The following is an 18222-nucleotide window of genomic DNA, read 5'->3' as shown; positions in this document are numbered from 1 at the left end:
GAATGCCTATTATTGTACAAAGTCAAGTAACCTGCTGTGTGCATGAACACAACTCTTAATAAGCCCCCTACTGCAGTGATGATTTAATTTAGCATACAAGTCACGCAGACTCATCAATGAGCAATACGAATCTCGACACACGATGATGCAAGGCTCTGCAGTCAAACCTCGGTAGCTCATCTGCTGGCAAAACAATAAATGCATTTTCAGAAATGTTACCTAAAGGCACGTCTCGATAATAAGAATAAAGCAGAAAGGGTAGTAGCCTCAGTGCTCCTGTTATGAGACCACTTTTAAATCAATGATTAAAAAAGCACTGGCAGAATCTGACAGAAGCTGCTCAGCGTTGCATCACACATCACAGGAACAGAGCCCCTGTGAAGGCGCCTATTGGAAACACTTTTCACCATAATTGGCTCAAGAGATACTGCTTGAGTTTCACAGACATTTACATGAAGCTCACTGCATTACCCTAGCTGTCTGGTGCATGAACTGTCCCCTTTGACAGGGTCACTAATTAGGAGGCCTCCCTGACAGGATAAGAGTATTAAATTCTAAAGGTGTTAGAAGGACAACAGGTTGTAATCAGTACCATTAAACGCAGCAGAATCAGTAGGAGACGTCACATCCACTGAGAAAGTCCTTCACAAAGCTGCCACCTATTAAATTACCTTACAACCTACCATCACAGCACTATTCAAACTCAACTGACTACAACAGTGGATCACAAATCTTCTCTGAATCCCGGTGGCCCCCAATCATCTTTATTAGACCTGCTACAAGGCAATAGCAGTGCCAAAGTCATCAAATGGTGCTTTTAGCAAGCAGTATTTCCAAAATGTAGTGAACGTGCACCTGCTATGTGACTGAACCCTCAGCAACACAAGAAGAGGTGGTGCGAGTAAAGATGCGGGAGTGAAAAATCGACAGAGAAATTTCAGTGGAAACAGAGCGAACAATTCCAAAACTAAAATAAAAGAGTCATAGGCAAAAACCGCACACTGCTTAGTCGGCGTGCATCGAGAGAGGAACATTTTAAAGTGAAACATCGAGGACTTGTCTGTCCACTTCACAAGTCTGAAAGAGAAAGATGTGCAGAAATATGCTCAGTGTCTGGTATGCATGTTTGGGGGGGGGGTTTCGGTCACAGACAAGTGGTTAACAATGTTACTGACGGTGTGGGGGAGTAACAGAACACATGTAAAGCTGTTACCGTGCAGTACTTTATATCTTGTGAAAAATGTTGACAAGCTTATACAAGAAAACACTTAATCTTCTGCTCAACAGCGCTGACACGTAAACTTCCCAGAGAGGCAGTATTTAGACTTTATTTTGCGATCCTTGTAACGCCAGAAAAATCAACAGATGGAATATTCATCTGTCAAAAAAGTAAGCACTGTCCTCAGTAGTCAGTGTTGCTCCGCTTCATGGAATTTTGAGGATCCTTATCATGTTCAAACATCCCAGTTCAACACGTGAACAGGCGGCCTTACAATATATTTAAGCACCTATTTGAAGTTGACACAGGAACGGATACCAACCAGTAATTAAGCAGTAGTAGTGCCATACATGTCGGTATAACTGATAGCCGCCTAGATAAATGGTGTTGCTATTTGAAACGTGTGTTGATGTTTGTAAATTCCTAAATGACGTCTAATATTGATGAAGCTGGCTCTGTTTGACGTTGGTGTGTGTTTACATTCTGTGCTCTCAGGTCATGGCTGACAGGGCTCGCTGTGGGTTGTTGCTCCCTGAGGAGGTTCTAATCACTGACTAGTAAACTGCAACCTACCCTTATTGTTATGTATAATTTTATGCATCATTCAACAGAATATATCACAATTATCTGTGGTCACTATTAAAGAGGAGTTTTCAGAAGTCAGACTGAAGCTGTTGTAGAAGTACTTGGTAAAACCTGAGATGCTTTTTGGTCGATTTTCCTTCTTTTTCCTTTTTTTTTTTTTTTTTTTTAAAAAGAAAGGAAGAAACAACAAATCCATCCATCAAAAACAAAAAATAATCTACTCACTGTTGAAAATTGTTAAAATTACTTTTTTTGATCCAGTGCACACACCAAACATTTTTTCCCTGAGTAAACACCACCATAACTAGTGCAATCTTTTTTCAGCTTCTTTGATTCCTGCTTCTTTGTTACTGTGAGCTCTCTTAGATGTTGAAAGGCGCACCTTTGCAGCCAGGCGTTTGACAGCCTCCTCCCTGTGCCGCTGCATCTCGGGAGTTCCTGGGCAACTGCTGGTCCTCAGTGTGTTGGCAGCACTGGATGGTGGAGTGGGCTGTGGAGGCTAGCTGAGAGGAAGTTCTGTGCTTTGTCCTGGGCCAGCTGGAAGACATGCACATGGTCACCAATATATAAAGTTATTACATTAATATAAACTAACATCTCTCTATATATGTATATGCTAGCATTAATAACATTAGTTGTGTGTGAGGGCATTCTTTTGTAAGGTAAATGTAATATTAGTCAACTTGATTTTATATTGCCAACGAATATATAATTACTTCCCTCCCACACTTTGCAAGCTAATGTTGAAATGAAATTATAATAACATTAGCTAAACACGAGCAGTTAATGTAGTGCTCACATCCAAAGGCAAATACTAAAACTAATTACTTTTCGGGGAGGCGCTGGGACTGTTGGAGGCGATCTGACGCATGCGTCCTCCATGGCAGCTCAGCGCCACAAGTCGGGAGATGATGGCCGTCTTCCCATACCCCACGCTGCCCACCACCACAGCACCGTGGTTCTCTGTGGACTCGCCGGCCTTCAGGACATCTTCCAGATGCTGAAAGAGCCCATCTCGGCCCACAAACACAGAATCTGTGGTGATGCTGGGAACCTCGAACAGCAAAGGTTTGAGCATGATGTCCACGGGTTTGTAGGGAGCAAAATGCGCTGAAGGAAACGGGAAAAGAAATGAAACAGATTAAAATTGTTTACACTACTTCTATTTTTTTCCCCCATGTCTCCGGGAAGTTAACAAATGATTACTTCTTTTAAATGCTGGAAACTTTACTGTAATAAATCGTTTTCCGTTGCAGTTAACCTACAAACATGCTTTGAGCATCTCCCGCATTCTTCTTCCTAGAAGGAGCCACATACATGAAAAACCCTGAACACTGTAGAGGATACATTTTCAATTAAGTGGAATCAGAGTGAAGACCTGAAAGAGGACTCTTATCTGGTCTACTTCAGCACTAATTAGATCTCATAACACTTGTTAACTAACATCACTAAATGACTGCTACCTTTAGTGCTAATGCACCTTTCAACATTACAACTATCACTGCTGTTAGCTGCTAGTGTTTTCACCTTGCGAGTTTGCCTGTGTTCACAAAAGCCTATTGTAATTGGAGGGGCAGTTGAGAGTGTTTATATTGGCAGGTGTAGGTCTGTTTATGTTTCTAGTGCCCTACAATGAAACCAAAAAGCGAACGAGCTGGTTCTGAGACACTTGAAATGATCACCACCTTCTACTATACCAGCAAAATAAGTACAGTGCTTGAAAAACTCTAACTTGAGCAAAAGGAGTATCGACGGGAACTAGAAAAAGAGTTATCTTTTATTAACCTCTCTTTATTGGATCCCCTTAGATTTCAAATCCATCTTCTTGAATATAAAGCCCCTAATGACCATGACTTGCTTTTTCAGTATCCTAAGCCGGAATGACAAGCAGAGGCTAAAGCTGCTTCGCTCCTGTGGAACCAGCTGGCTGTTTAGGGTTGGGAGCCAAACCCAATCTCTAATTTTAAGATTAGCCTCAAAACCTTTCATAGATTTATAGTTAAAGCTCACTCAGCTAACGTCTGAATCACCCCTTACTTATTATGCTGCGACAGGCCTTTGCTTTCAGGAGGCCTCACATGGTGCACCGACATCCTCACCTCTTCTCCATTTCATTGTTCATGCATGTCAGTTTGTGTATTCTCTCTCCCACAGTTGAAGCTTTTCTCCTTCTCATCTTTTTTCCCCCCTTTCTTTTCACTCTCCTCTCATGGCAATCAAACGAGTGCTGCTCATCCCGAGTCTAGTTCTGTCGGAGGGTTCGCCCAGTCAAAAAGGAAGTCACTAAATGTTGCTCAAATCAGAACTGTAAGGTCCTCAGCGTACTAGGTTGAGTTTCCTAAGATGGCACATGTTGGGATTTTTGCAATATATGAATACAACTGCAATGAACTGCACTGAAATGTTGACCTACTGTTGCAAAATTTAGGTAAAGGTGGTGCCATCACACCCAAATCTGAAAAACAAATACCATAAATCATATAGATAGGGCTGGATCAGCTGACCCTGAATCCTCCCTTAGGTATGCTGCAATAGGTGTAGGCTGCTGGGGGATTCCCATGATGCATTGAATATTTCTTCTTCAGTCACCTTTCTCCCTCAAGATGTGTTAATAGACCTCTCTGCACTGAATCATACTTGTTATTAATCTCTGGCTCTCTTCAACAGCATGTATGTTATCCTGTCTTCCTTCTCTCTCTCCAACCGGTTGCTACAGATGGCCGCCCCTCCCTGAGCCTGGTTCTGCCAGAGGTTTGTTCCTGATAAAAGGGAGTTTTTCCTTCCCACTATTTCCAAAGTGCTTGCTCATAGAGGGTCATATGATTGTTGGGTTTTCATCTGTATGCGTTATTGTAGGGTCTACCTTACAGTACAAAGTGCCTTGATGCGACTGTTGTTGTGATTTGGCGCTGCATAAATAATACTGAATTGAGTTGAACTGAATCTCCCATAAAATTTATAGAAAAGAATCCAATTGTTTAAGATTGTTGCGTATGTACGAATTCATGTAGAAAAAACCTGCTCAGAACCACTGACCATATGCTTATGTATCAGCTTCATGTTTGAGACTGAGTGAAAATGAAAGAGGACATTTTCAAAAGGAAGACTAAATAGTCTGAGTATATATCCAGTGATGACTTATTCAGTAATTCATGTTCCCATGAAATATTTAATCTGCAGGATCTCTCAGAGGATTCAAAACACATAACCAAGATAAAAGTTAGCTGGGAAAAAAGGCATGATTTAAAAGCCAAAAAAAGGCTTTTGAGGATAATGTTAATACCCATAAGTGCTGCATTGTTTACATTGCAGTGTTCAAGTATTTGCACAGTTTTGTTGTTGGCTCTGCACTCAGACGTGGTACTTTGGAAACTTCAGAACTACCGTTGGCTGCCTATTAACTTCAGGGTTTTTCAGAGTCATACCACATAACATTATCCTATGTACTGCGATATTTTACATGTTTATTTTACAAATATCTCCCCTGAGTGCCTACAGCAGTAGTATGAATAGCCCAGTCACCTTTAGCGTCCTGAGGGGGCCTTCCTCCTGTATTATGCCAGGGTAGGCGAATGGATGTCCGGAGGGGGGTATTGCGCTTTTCATCAAGAAAGCTCAGGTCTTCAAGCTTTGTGGAACTGGTGGCTGTAGACAAGAGAGAAGACATACACACACACACACAAAGAGTGAAGCTGACAGTCTAGTACCTCCCGAGTACATTTGTCATCACAACTATAAAGAGAAAGACAGAAACACACACTAGAGTAAAACCTTGTGGCACTTATGCCATGTCTGAGGGTGGATGAGTGAGGAAAGAACAAAGCCAGTGCGCTCTGACATTTGCAGGGGCAGTGTGAGCAGCTACCAGCATATACTGTGGCAGGAAGAATAGCAGTATTCTAAAGTCAAGAGCAATATGCACCGATTCTCTTTGATTTGAGCTGACAGCTGGACACGATATAGCAATGAGAGGTCCATCCCCACAAGCACGCCTGCTAGGCTGTACGGAGAGGGCAGATTACCTTTACCTTTCATAAAACTACAACGAGTTATAGAAATGCTTCACCGCGGGTTTGGCACTCATCACTGTCAATCTACAGGACGCACAGGTGTAATCTCAGGACTTTTGTGTACTACAAACTACAATATCTGTAAGTCATTTGACGTGAAATGAAATAATAAAATTAATTAAAACCAGATCACAACTTGAGTTGTTATGGAGTTCAAATCTACTGAGATTTCATTAGGATTTAGCTTCATTTTGAAGCAGCGAGAGAACAAGTCTCAAAGCAGGCAATGATTTCCATCCCCAAACACAGGATATCTCCTGAAACTACTAGTCTACAGATTAAAACCACTTGATGAGCCAGTGATTACAACTCAGCTTTTAATTTGAAGTCTAAGACACGGTCTGTTAACATAATAAAAATGTGCATTAGTGCGGCGAGGCCTCTCCTCCAACTGCTGCTCGTTTTTCAACTATGCTATCGCCGTTGCGATCCACGCTCTCCTGGGCTTAGTGAAGAGCAGAATCAAAGCCTCTCTTCTTCTTCTTTATCAATATCAGCTGGGAAAGACTGTCACTAACGCTCACTTCACTCCCTCACTCGGTCGCTAACTTACTCTCCGGAATGTCCCGCTAATTAAAACCGGTCTGCTGGCAAAGGGAACTGAGGAAGCTGCCATCAACGCAACTTTGACTGGAACAGGAGAAGGGCCTGATGTTACTTTTACTGCAGTGCATTGTGCATACACAAACATCTACACTGGATAAAGCTTAAGGAATTGCAAACAAAGAGAAAAGAAAACAATAAAAGCAAACGCGCATGACCTGGAAGACCTTTTGCTGTAAAGCAAATGCCACTTTTCATCAGCTACAACTACTTACATCTAAGACCAAAGCAAGGAAGGATGGTGGGAATTCTCAAAGCCCTCTCTATCTCCCCAGTGACAAGATACTTGGGCAGGCATACAGTCAAGTAGGCAGGGTGTAAACTCACAGCTAAATCTCTGGAGAGTGTTCCCAGTGGACGAGGGCACAAAAGCGATTCCTCCACCCCGGTGCTCCCATGCCGGCACTCTGGGAGCCGAGCCGAGTGCTTGGCTGCTTCCTCTCTAGTGTTCAGTCAGTCACAGCACCCACAGCATTAGGCACTTGCTAAATGAACGCGCTGCCTTCCAACAGAGCATCACCCTCTCTACAATTTTAACACGTATGCGTACATCATCTCTGTCCACATGCTGCACGTACACACACACACATAAATAACTCGGTATGCAAGCAGCAGAGGGGGAAATTGAGAATATTAGAGGAAATATAAACGGAAAACCAAGAGATTCACTTCGCAGTGGTTGATTAAAGTTTGTTATCCAACGGCTGCAGTATTAATCAACAATCCAGACTGCACAGAGATGGGGTTAAAAGAGGGGAATGTGGAAAAAAATGAAGGCGAAAAAGCAGCAGACTCATAAATGAGTGCAACAAAGAGTATCACGTGGATTTTGTGGGAGGTATGGACAAGACTCAAAAGAGAATAAAGAGAAAAATCAGCTTTATGCAACAAATCGCCACTAAATCCTCATGCTGACATAGGAGGGCCGCAAGATGTCAGTCTATTTTCCCCCCTTCCTTCTTTGTTTTGCATGGAATAAAAGAAATAGCACAGTAGAGCTTTATTCAACAGACACGTAATACCGAATATGACTTGCTAAAGGAGCTGCATAGCTGCATAGACTCCTTGATTCACGTCCGTGGAAGACAGCGCACCCAGCACCATAACTACATTTCTCTTTTGTTGAGTCGTTATCAACATTTTTTCCCAAGGCCAAGATTTCCCACACGATTCCTCCTCATCCCTCAAATCCTCCCCTTCATTTCTTCTCCTCTTTTTACTCCCGAGTTCCCTCCTATTCTTCCTCACCTCTACTCATTGATAAAACATACATATGATACCTTGAAGTCTGCACTTGCAGTCACTTTGAAGCTGCACAAATGTGTCAAGACTGTATTCTGATGAAAATGGGATTCTTTTTTCCTCGGGCAGATCTGCCCTTTGAAAACCCCCTGTTCTGTGTTTCCCATGACAGAACAGAGAAGAGGACTGAGCTCCTTTGCTCTAACCACCCCCACCCTCCCTCCCCAACTTGACTCCCTCTCGCCTCCTTACAAGGTGAATCTACTAAAGAGGAGAAGGGAGTCAAATACTCCCTTCACATATCTTCCTGTTTTTATAGTAGCCAGTTACACTTTACCCATTTTGTGATTTTGTATGAATAAATCAGTTCTTGGCTGTTCTCGGCTTATAGCCAATGCAAATACCCATTTTCCTTTTATTTGGTTTGATTTTGCTGGTATAAACACGCCTTAATAGCTTTTCATGACGAACGTTTGAACATTCAGACACAAATGAGAGAATCTGATCCCTCATATCGATAAACGTTGTTTTATTTGCAAAGAGGCTGATATCAGCACGCACTGATGTTTGGTCCATTTGTCTGCCTATTACTCCTAAGACCCGAACTCTTCCACGGCATGCATTTTTAATTTCTCTTTGATATTTGGTCACATTGGGGCCCGATGAATGTAAAAACAAAGAATTACCAGATTTTCTTTTTAACCTTATTTTTGTTTTTTTTGAAAAATAAGAGCCACATATGAGGATATTAGTTTAAAATTTTGAGAGAACAGTAGCAGTATAATGTCCTCATAAGTGGATATCAGGCCCTTGTAGAGCAGAATTGAGTATTTTGGTCTAAATAACCCAAAATGTGATGTGGTAAATATTAAGGGATAATTATTATTGTAATAATTGCATAGCCTTATGCTAAGATCAACAACATTTACTTTAAAAAAAACAAACCACCACTGTAACTGCTCCATAAGCTATTTCATATATATAAATGCCTCTGTGGTTAGCTAACGCTCTGTTCCTTTTAAGATTGGGCATTTGATAAGCCCTAATCTGTCAATGGAGTGCCGAGCACAATTTTAAAAGGGGCTTTCAAACGGATTGATCTGTAACAGATTTTATTTTTCTCCTGCTGTGACAGCTGGACCAAACAATTCTCTGAAAAAAGGGCACGTTAGAAGATGTCTCTGTGACCTTTTCATGCTCGAGAAAATGAATGGGCTTTCTTTCCTCTTTTTGTTTTCATTTTAAACTCTGCACTAAACAGATCAATATATACATGAAGCCAGAAGCAGAAGTGACTCCCGTGTCTACCTGGAGACATCGCACACACTGTTGGCATGTCTTTAAACATGATCACACAGCCTAAAACAATACAATAGACCACATGGTCTCAGAAACTACCGGGAAAGACAGCAAATGAGAGCAAATGAGATAAATCAGTGTGAGATTATTAAATTTAAGGGCTACGCCACTTTATGAGTTTGTAATTACTGTGTGACCTTTGCAAACATCTTTAAATCATAGGTTGTATTTATGTGGAAAAGGTTAAGATGATTTTAGTCATTCTAATAAAACACAAAAGCATTCAGATGTTACCTCATCAGTGTTTTAGTAGACAAACAACATATCCTCGAATTTGCCTGTCAGCAGTCCACAGTCTTGGCTCCGTTATCATTCGTGAAGAGAGCCCGGCGCACGAGCTTTGCCAGAGGAATGTATGACTTTGGAGTACAAGCGAGCAATGAGTGCGCCATACCTGACTTTGTCTCAAACCACAAAGCTCTGCTGAATAGCTAAACACCACACAAGCATTGTAGCACCATTCCTCCGCCACGGTGACCCTCACTCAAATCTCCCTGTCTGAGAAACCCAACCACAAGCAGCTCAGGCTAAGATTTCAAAACCATGGAATTCCAGTGGCCAACACTAATATGGCCCTTTGACTCTGTAAGCCTTTATAGAGGAAAAAAGAAAAAAGCTCAACTCCAATTACTCAAAATTAGGATTCTTATAAACTGAGTATATCACCTCAGAGAGGAGGTGAAATTCCATCAACAACTCTAGTTTATACAGAAGATCTTACAATAGAGGCGACAGATAGATGTAAATAGTGGATTGCAAATAATAAAACAAAGAAAACACCAGAGCATAGAGTTAATTTACAAGTGCTTATTACTAATCCTGATGCTGAAATTTGACATCAAGTTTAATTTACCACAGCACTGCTTTTTGGTTTGATGGAACTATTTGGGGGAAACAGGGCAGACTGGCTTCACTTTCACAGAAACTGATATAGAGAAGTTCACAAAGCACCTGGAAGCCCGGGAAAAAGCTGTTCCCATTTATTTCAGGCTCTTAGTGCATCTTACACCCAATGCACCTGCCACGTTTGTTAGATTTAATGAACAGCTGTTGTAAACATGATTACACGTAGATTATTTCACGTATTAGATCTTTAAATGCAATATTTCGATGCCAGATGAAAATCAGTAACAATTTTAACAACCTTTTAAATCTGCCTCAGCAGCAGTTTCCTTTAGGAGGTGGACAGTAATATACAATCCCTAATATAAAGCTCTGCTAAAGACAAATCTAAATGAATTCATGTTGTTCTTGTAACATTTGTGCAATTTGTCACAGGACATGTTGGCACCAAAAAGTGGCGCTCCCACCAAAACCTAGGGACACCCACGCTACATGCAACATCAAGGCAGTGCAAACGACAGTTCTCAGCAATATGCAGACATTCCTTCTACATAATTACGGAGACTTCAAGAGGCCCAGCAATGCATCTGTTGATCGGCATCAGACAGATGGCCAAAATACACTCTGACACTAAGAAAGTGTGACCTTTGTCCAACAACGAGCCATTTTACAAACAACTGTCTGGTGAGTCTTGATTTCTGCTGTGACACTTGAATGCTTAAGGTGAGAATTTAGCTTAAACAACATGAAAGCATTGATCCATTCTTGGTGGTGGTTCTCTGCACTTTTTAGCCTGTTAGTACCAACTGAACATGGTTTTAAATGCCACAGGCCACCTGGGTATTGTTGCTAACCATGTCGATCCCTTGTGTCCAAAGTGTACTCATCTTCTGTCTATAAAAACGAGTTTACAGTACTCACTCTACCTCCACAGTCACCAGATCTCAATCCAATAGAGCACCTTTGGGATGTAGTGAAACAGGAGATTCACATCATGGATGAGCAGCAACTATATCATGCCATAATTTCAATCACTCTGAGGAATGTTTCCAGCACCTTGTCTTTTTGGTGGAGATAAGATAAGAGAGATAAGATAAGATAGAACTTTATTAATCCCTCGGGTGGGTTCCTCTGGGAAATTCCACTTCCAAAAAAAGCACAGCAACGACCGAAGTTACAGTTACAGAACTGTTATATATATATATATACACACACACACACACACACATATAAATACAGAGACAAATATAAATAAAATATACAAAGGGGATAAATAGAATAAATAGGAATAAAAAATAAAAATACAAGTGAATTGCACATTTCAAGTATTGAGTCTATTGCACTGTTGACTATTTACAAAAAGTATTGCACAAGGTATTGTACAGTGAGGTGCAGAGGCACTACAGCTTAGTTGTTGATAATCATAAGATAAAATTAAAAACTAATAGCAATACTGTAGCATGAAGCAATTATGCCCTAAATGAACTCATGATTATTTGTTTGCTTCTGCCTTTAATCTCTGTGCTCCTATTTAATATCTATCAATAAAATAAAGAGAAATTTATAGATTAACCAGACAGCTCATTATCTCAGATGCTGTTTCACAAACACAGGACAAACAATAGTCACCAAGGTTCTGGCACAGAATGAATGCACTAATGATGAATACATATTATGTTTCGCCGTGGTAGCTTCTTTTCTCTCATTGCTTCTTTAGACTCGTTACTTTTTGGGGGTTTTTACCGAATACAATTTCCTTGAACAGAAGTGCCGTCTCTGCTATGCTGTGACCCCAAGAAAGATTTTACACTGTGTGACGAAACCCTGGGAGAGAGCATCAAGGACGCGATGAGACAACTTCATTTATGGCCTGAACCAATCTAAGGTGCGTGTTCTGCCGGTCTCAGAGGGCAACACTGCATAACTATGACATCAGCCCATAAACTCTGGGAGGACAGACAGACACAAGCACACCGGTGCTCACACGCAAACCAACACACATAAACAGCCAAACATTTTCTGGTCTGTTAAGCTTTATGAGCCACTGTGCGCCTGGACCGTCCAGGTTTATGTCACACACAATAATGATGAGATGTAAAAATGGTACGGACTCTTGGAACAATAGAATCATCAGGGAACAACACATCCAACTGTGGGCTGCAGAAAATATCAAAGCAGTGGCCACTGTGTAAAATACATGCGCAAGCTATGAGCTATGGTATGCAAGGAAATATCAGTACCGTGAGCCTACCATGTACTACTCCTTACTTCTTCTATAGCTTGTCCTCATCCCATCTTACTCCATTACTGCCTTCACAAGTTAAATTGCTTACCTGCTTCTAATTGTAAGGGCCTAGAGTGGACATTACACAGTTGCATTTCTCTGGTATGTTGAATAGGAACTGGGACTAGATTTTACCAAAGAGAGAAAACAGTCTAGAAGTAGACACACGGGAACTGTTACTATATTTCATCAAGAATAAACCCAAGGGAGGCAGGAGTCAAGTATCTGAACTTCAAAACATTGGCAGCTGCTACATACAGACTAAAGAGGTAAAGCAAAACAACATATTCAAGGAAGATTCTAGAGGAAAAAGTCTCATGAGGTCTTTTAAACTTTGAGTCGTCTCTGTCTAGGCCAGGTGTTTGACCTGAGTCACTCATGTTTTTATGCTTCTTTTCACAGCTCAGCCCAGGTTGCCCCTGCTGTGATTTTCCCTCACTGGCAGAATTGTCTGCTTTCAAAATTCAATGTAACAAACATTTCATCTGTGCTCTAAACTGTTTGTCTTTTCTTCTCTTTCTGTTTGCTCCTTTGAGTTGGACTCTAATGTAGTCTCACTCTTTTGTTTCTACAGCCTTACAGTTAACATACCACTCTGGTCCGTCAACGTTTATTCAAGTGTACATTCATTCTATCAACAAGCATGGGCAGCCCTGCTAATTATGGAGTAAAATCATTAGCATAAGCTTGCATTAACATTTGAGCCATAAAATATACTCCTGATTAGTTCAAGATTCACTTACGTGTCAAAATACAGATGCACCGAGTCTATGTCCATGCGGAACATGTACATGGCGGTGCAGGCAAATAGTCGCAATCAAACTTATAGCTACATGCTAATATGTTGCTAGTGTGAAGTATGTCAGGGAAAGCTGGGTATAATTCTTTGTGCCTCTTTGCAATAGCAGAGCACTTTATTTTCAACTAAGTGTGAGAAGATCTTGCAACTTACTGCAGCTTGAGGGAAAGTTTGATCATGTCTTTTGTAATAAAAAATAATATTTTGCATTTGAAAGGTAATTTTTTGGGGGGGGGTCCTGCGCATCTCTAGTCAAACCTGTCCAGGGCGTACCCCACTAGGATAAACTGCAGGCAACGCCTCCAACCCTGAATGGGATAAGGAGTAAAGAAGGGAGGTGGGTGAGTGAGTGGATGATAAAAGCTGTACATGACTCATACTGTCAGCTTAGCTACAAACTGCATTTAGGCAAAATTATATATAGGAAAATGCTAAACGTACTGCTGTTTGATTCACCAAAAATAGGCCGAGGTCAAAAGCAATAAGGTATGAGGAGACCTGGGAATAGTATGGGTGAAAAGACATAAGGGAAAAGGGGGTGAAGGGGGAAATATCAACAACTGTGACAGCTGTGTGGATATGGTAAGCTGAACCACAACAGGGAGGCTCCAGGGCAGGAATGCAGAACAGATCAGCCAGACCGGAGCGTGTGCTTAGGTTTGACATGGCGAGGCAGTGGCGAGCCACACCACACAGCAGCTGTCTAATCCCAAACTTCTGCCTTGATACTCCTGTTCTGAAAAGCACAGTCCGTTCTTTGAACTATTGACTTCTTATTTCTTCTAAACCTACTACAGATGCTCTCACTCTTCGGTGTCTATCACTCGCTTGGATTAAACTGACATGCCACATGTCAGCCTCTGGCACGCCACATGTCAGCCTCTGGCACAGGTCGTATCTCACGGTTACGATCTTGACAGGCAACACAATGCAGTCACAGATGAAAAGTATACAGAGCATTTCCTGTATACTTCTTGAGCTCCAGATGTCAAGACCTCAAAAACCAAGGAGTCTTACCTGCTACAGAGTTTGGCCTCGGCATCATGAGGGAAGCTGATGTCTGTGGCGGGTACGCAATGGGTCCCTCAGGTGAGTGACTTGGAGGGTGTGGTGGCCCTGGAGCACCCGCAGATATGTTAGGGTGCTGCTGGTCTGTCCTGGATGGGGTGTCTGCAGGTGTTGCTGTGGCACTGCTGGAGTCTTCTTCGGCCACAGGAGAGCAGGTGTCCGCCCGCACGCTCTGTGCCAGGCCATGGCGACCGCTGCCTCTTAGGCTGCCATCTTTACTCCACTCCAGGCTGGAGCCGCTGCGGTCATCATTCTCTGAAGAACTAGTGATGGTGGCTGAGAGCAGATTTAAATTAAAAAAAAAAAAAAAAAGAGAGAGAGAGAGAGAGAGAGAGAGAGAGAGAAGGGATTTTCAGCAAGTGAGGGAGGTGAAATGAGGGGAAGAGGCACAAGATATATCTGAGTAATGGTCTTTATGTGCGATGAACATTTATCCGTCTTAATCTCTAGTGAGACACCGAGCTGTAATGGAACTTTCAGCTTTGAGTGGCTTGGTGGTTTTGCTGATTGCCCTATCAACAGTTCTCAGAAGCTCATTTTATATTTACAGCGATCGTCTTCCTATACTCGTGAAACTCGGAAAGTAATATTGCACAGATTTATAGAACGTAATGTATTGTTATTGTTAAGAATCAGCGTTTGAATGATTTGGAATCATCCAGTGCAAACAGCAACTGCAACTGCAACAACTAGTCGGAGGGGAAAATGCAAAAGAGCAGGAATAACAATATAAAACCAAACATGGACATTTTTTTTTTACCCCTTCAGTTTAGACAGGTGTCTCTTCTAGAAGAAGAACTCCTTTAATCTCCCCTCGAGCCAACACAGCGACCTACCACAATCTTAAAAGCAAAGGAAAGGACTAACTCTCCATGATGACAGGCAGCTGGATACAGGAACATCAGCACTGTTAGTGGACTGGAGCCGGCCAGCCAGCTGGCCATGTTTGCATCACACACTACTAATCTGGATTTCATAATGGCGCAGCACGTTGCATCACCACTAATATTAATACAACAAACACATCTTGGACCCTGTGATTCCTGCGCTGGTTTCCTGGGCAAACATGAAGTCCTCTCATGGCAGCAGTCACGATAAACCCTGCTCGGACCACGGCATTAAAAGTCATCGTGATCTGACTGGCTAAACTACAGGACCTTGCTAAGAAGAATATGTAATTATTTATTCAAGCTTAGTGAAAATTTGAATTTTTATTTTATAAACAACTACATGCAGTCAAGTCCAGGCCCCTCGTGAAGGACCTTCTGAGGGAGCTGTTTTGTAAATGTTAAGACATTGCAAAGTCTCACTAATTCCATCAAGGAGCTTTTAATGCAAAACAAAGCCAAATTAATGTGCTTCTGAAATCAGAGTCAAAGTGAAACTTCAAAGAACAGAGAACATTAATCACAGGCATCAGTCTGACTTGTGGACGCACTGTGACTTTGTTCTTTCTTTTCCTTCCTGCACAATTTTATTAAGGAGTGTGGGTGGGATGTTGTAGACCAGTGGTACTTTACACCCCCTTCCCAAAAACACTCCACCCGCCCACTCAAGTACATAGCAGACTAGCATGCCATAGTCACCGATGTAACAATTTAATTTAACATCACTCTGCTGCAGATTTAAAAGCCCTCTGCTGCAGATACAGCTCAAGAATCTGCTGTTAGCAGTGAAGCAGCCAGTCAGTCACAGCTTCAAAGGATAGCTAAACACAGCTAATTAGACTCGAAAATTACATGCACATGGCATTTCATAGTTTGTAATGGGTGTACAATAAAGGGGTCGTAGAATTAGGGATCAAGAAAGGAAAACAAGCTGACCATAGTTATAGCACATGCTGCATTTCTGCAAAACTGTGTTCTGTCCGTTTCAAAGTTCAGGTGTTTGATAGTTGCTCATAACGTCTTCATTACTGACAGATTTTGATGCACAACTAGTGTTACTTTCTGCATGTCTGTGTGGGTCTGTGGGTTTGAGCAGCTAATGCACCCTCCCAGCAATCTGTCTGTGACCACAGCAAAGAGCTGAGAGAGACGGAGGCACCGATTTCCATTAAGAACTGGGTTTTATGCAGCATGACTTTACTTCATACCAGCTCGTTTCGCTAACTTTCCTGAAACCTGCTTACTGAAGTTAACAACCACACTTGCAGAGATGGCATTCTCTCACAAAACTCATTTTGAGTTAACTAAAGTAACGTAATTGCGTGCAACTGACAGCAACACATTTGGCACCAGTGCACATCTTATCCTGGGTGGTGTCAAAGCTGCAAGCTGGAAGATACTATATCGCAGCTTACATAAATTATTCAGCACGTTAGCAATGATATTGCTTTGGGGGGCAGAATGACTGAATCATGGTAATCATTTATGTCAACTCTGGAGTATTGGAAATCCAAATTGTTGTGTTGGATCTTGCTTTGGCATGCATTACTTTCTCCTGCATAACTATAATTTTCATCAGCAAGTCCGATATTCTTATTAGTTCAAGAATATCAGACAAATATAAGGGCAAGGGAAAAGTTTAAAATCTGGCACCCTGTCCTCTAGTCTAGGAGTGCAGTCAGGGAAAAAAAAAAAAAAAAAAGGGGGGGGGGGGTTCAACAGTGGATAAATACAGCATCATAGAGTTACAATTTGCTATTCATTCCTCACTCAGAATGGAATCCCAGCATTTTTATAGGCACTGGAGGCTTTGTGAGTAGAAACGGCAGTTGAATTAATGCATCAATAGACTATGCCATCTTCCTGTCAGCTTGAGTAAATCCCCTGACGTCTTTTAGGGCTATTACTACAGATACAGCACAACGTCACACTGTGGCAACTGTCACCTTAACGCCGTCTCATGCCGATACAGCTCTGTCTAAACCCAATGACGTACATGGGGAAGGATGAATATAATGTGACACAGATGGTATTCGATCCCAAAAGGTTTCACACAACGAGTAGTGACTGACACTGCACAGGTGTGTTTTCTTTGTTCTAACTCATAGTGCAGATGAAGCAAGTCAGATTGCAAATTAAAATTAGAAGAGCTTCACAGGAAGTGATTAGTGATTATAAGCAATGCTGCAAAGGGGACTGGGTGTCCATGCTAAAGTGCAAACTAATAGACTACTAAGGAATCAGCAGAGCTGTTGGTATTATTAATGTTCTCATCAAACCCAGAAACCAGTGCAGGCACTGGTAAGCTACAAGTGATAAATTGGAGGCTGGTGTTACATTTTTGTCATTGCTATGAGCTGTGCTACTAGTGCATCTCGCACCAAGCTGCTCAGTCATGCAGGACACATGGTTGAAAGGGTGAGGTGGGGACTAATTTGCACAGGTCCATGCAAACTAAATGAGGAGGCAATGGTGAGGCCATATTTCTGAGCTATGCACAAAAGAAATTATTTTCACTGAAAATTTCTTTTTTAGATTTATGTAATTTGGATTAAAAGAGATGATGTGAAAAGTAACAGTTTAATCAAAGACCATTCATTTAAATGAAATTTAAGTGCCACCTACTTCCACCTCTGACCTGTGTATAGCTGCTAGATTATGAACAAAGTAAGACATTTTTAAATGCATACAGCGCAACCCTGAACTTCTGTACACATTACCCCGTAAAGAGTATTCAAATATCCTTCAAAGTCGACATTAAATGTTGTTTAATCTGTCAGATCCTTAGTACAAAGTACAAATGGACCGATCAACTGGCCAGGGATCGGAATCAGACGATATTCAACTTCTCGACATGGAGTAGTGACTGGCTGATCAGCTTCCAGTATGTCTGATTACAAGCCAGCTAGTTTCATATATGTGCACAGTGCCACAGACATATAGGCACACACACTCACAGACACACACTAACCTGTTGTTAGAGGCAAACCGCCTCACTGTGTTTCCAACATCAAACTCCACAGACCCTTAAATCACCCTCACCCAGCTGAACATTGAATATTTTAAAGAAGGTAAGGAAGAAGAAGATGTTGTTAAAGTTAAAGCTATCCAGAGCTCATAGCCAGCCCCAAGCCAGCAGCCTTGGTATGAGTAAAGATCAACACAAAAGAAAAATTCCAGAGATGAGTAAAAAAAAAAAAAGCGAGAGAGAGAAAGGATCAATGCCCTGTGATCTGGTGAAGTTCCTGACATTTGTTTTGGTA

General features: G+C 41.6%; 2 protein-coding genes across 3 annotated transcripts in view; both read right to left on the bottom strand.

The window, feature by feature from the left end:
- Positions 1-2299, bottom strand: part of LOC309720906 (protein TANC1-like) — a 45316-nt gene extending 43017 nt beyond the window's left edge. The window contains exon 1 of the mRNA XM_082558151.1: positions 2187-2299. Within this exon, the coding sequence (XP_082414277.1) occupies positions 2187-2231 (45 nt within the window). The 5' untranslated portion in view covers positions 2232-2299. The remainder of the gene's footprint in view (positions 1-2186) is intronic.
- Positions 2230-18110, bottom strand: LOC309720911 (protein TANC1-like). Of its 2 annotated transcripts, none has more exons than XM_082558157.1 (5): positions 17931-18110; positions 14022-14348; positions 5327-5449; positions 2633-2914; positions 2230-2341 (listed from the first exon to the last, which is right to left on the bottom strand). In XM_082558157.1, the coding sequence occupies exons 2-5, from the start codon at positions 14047-14049 to the stop codon at positions 2304-2306; spliced, it is 471 nt and encodes a 156-aa protein (XP_082414283.1). In that variant the 5' UTR covers positions 14050-14348; positions 17931-18110; the 3' UTR covers positions 2230-2303. The 2 variants fall into 2 exon arrangements, with proteins under 2 accessions (XP_082414283.1, XP_082414284.1); XM_082558158.1 differs by lacking the exon at positions 17931-18110 and adding an exon at positions 14833-16071.
- Between the last annotated feature and the right edge of the window lie 112 nt (positions 18111-18222).

The sequence above is a fragment of the Aulonocara stuartgranti genome (genome assembly GCF_965226115.1).
Source record: "Aulonocara stuartgranti genome assembly, chromosome: 13".
Classification (NCBI taxonomy): domain Eukaryota; kingdom Metazoa; phylum Chordata; class Actinopteri; order Cichliformes; family Cichlidae; genus Aulonocara; species Aulonocara stuartgranti.
Note: the sequence above shows the minus strand (reverse complement) of the source record. Positions and strands in the feature narration are given on the sequence as shown.

Excerpts from the sequence above, each read along its gene's own strand:
- LOC309720911 (XM_082558157.1), bottom strand. The coding sequence starts at position 14,049 with ATGATGCCGAGGCCAAACTCTGTAGCAG. Across the intron at positions 5,450-14,021 it reads GAGGCCAAACTCTGTAGCAG|CCACCAGTTCCACAAAGCTT; the intron begins GTAAGACTCCTT and ends TCTTGTCTACAG. Across the intron at positions 2,342-2,632 it reads TCCCAGCGCCTCCCCGAAAA|CTGGCCCAGGACAAAGCACA; the intron begins GTAATTAGTTTT and ends CATGTCTTCCAG.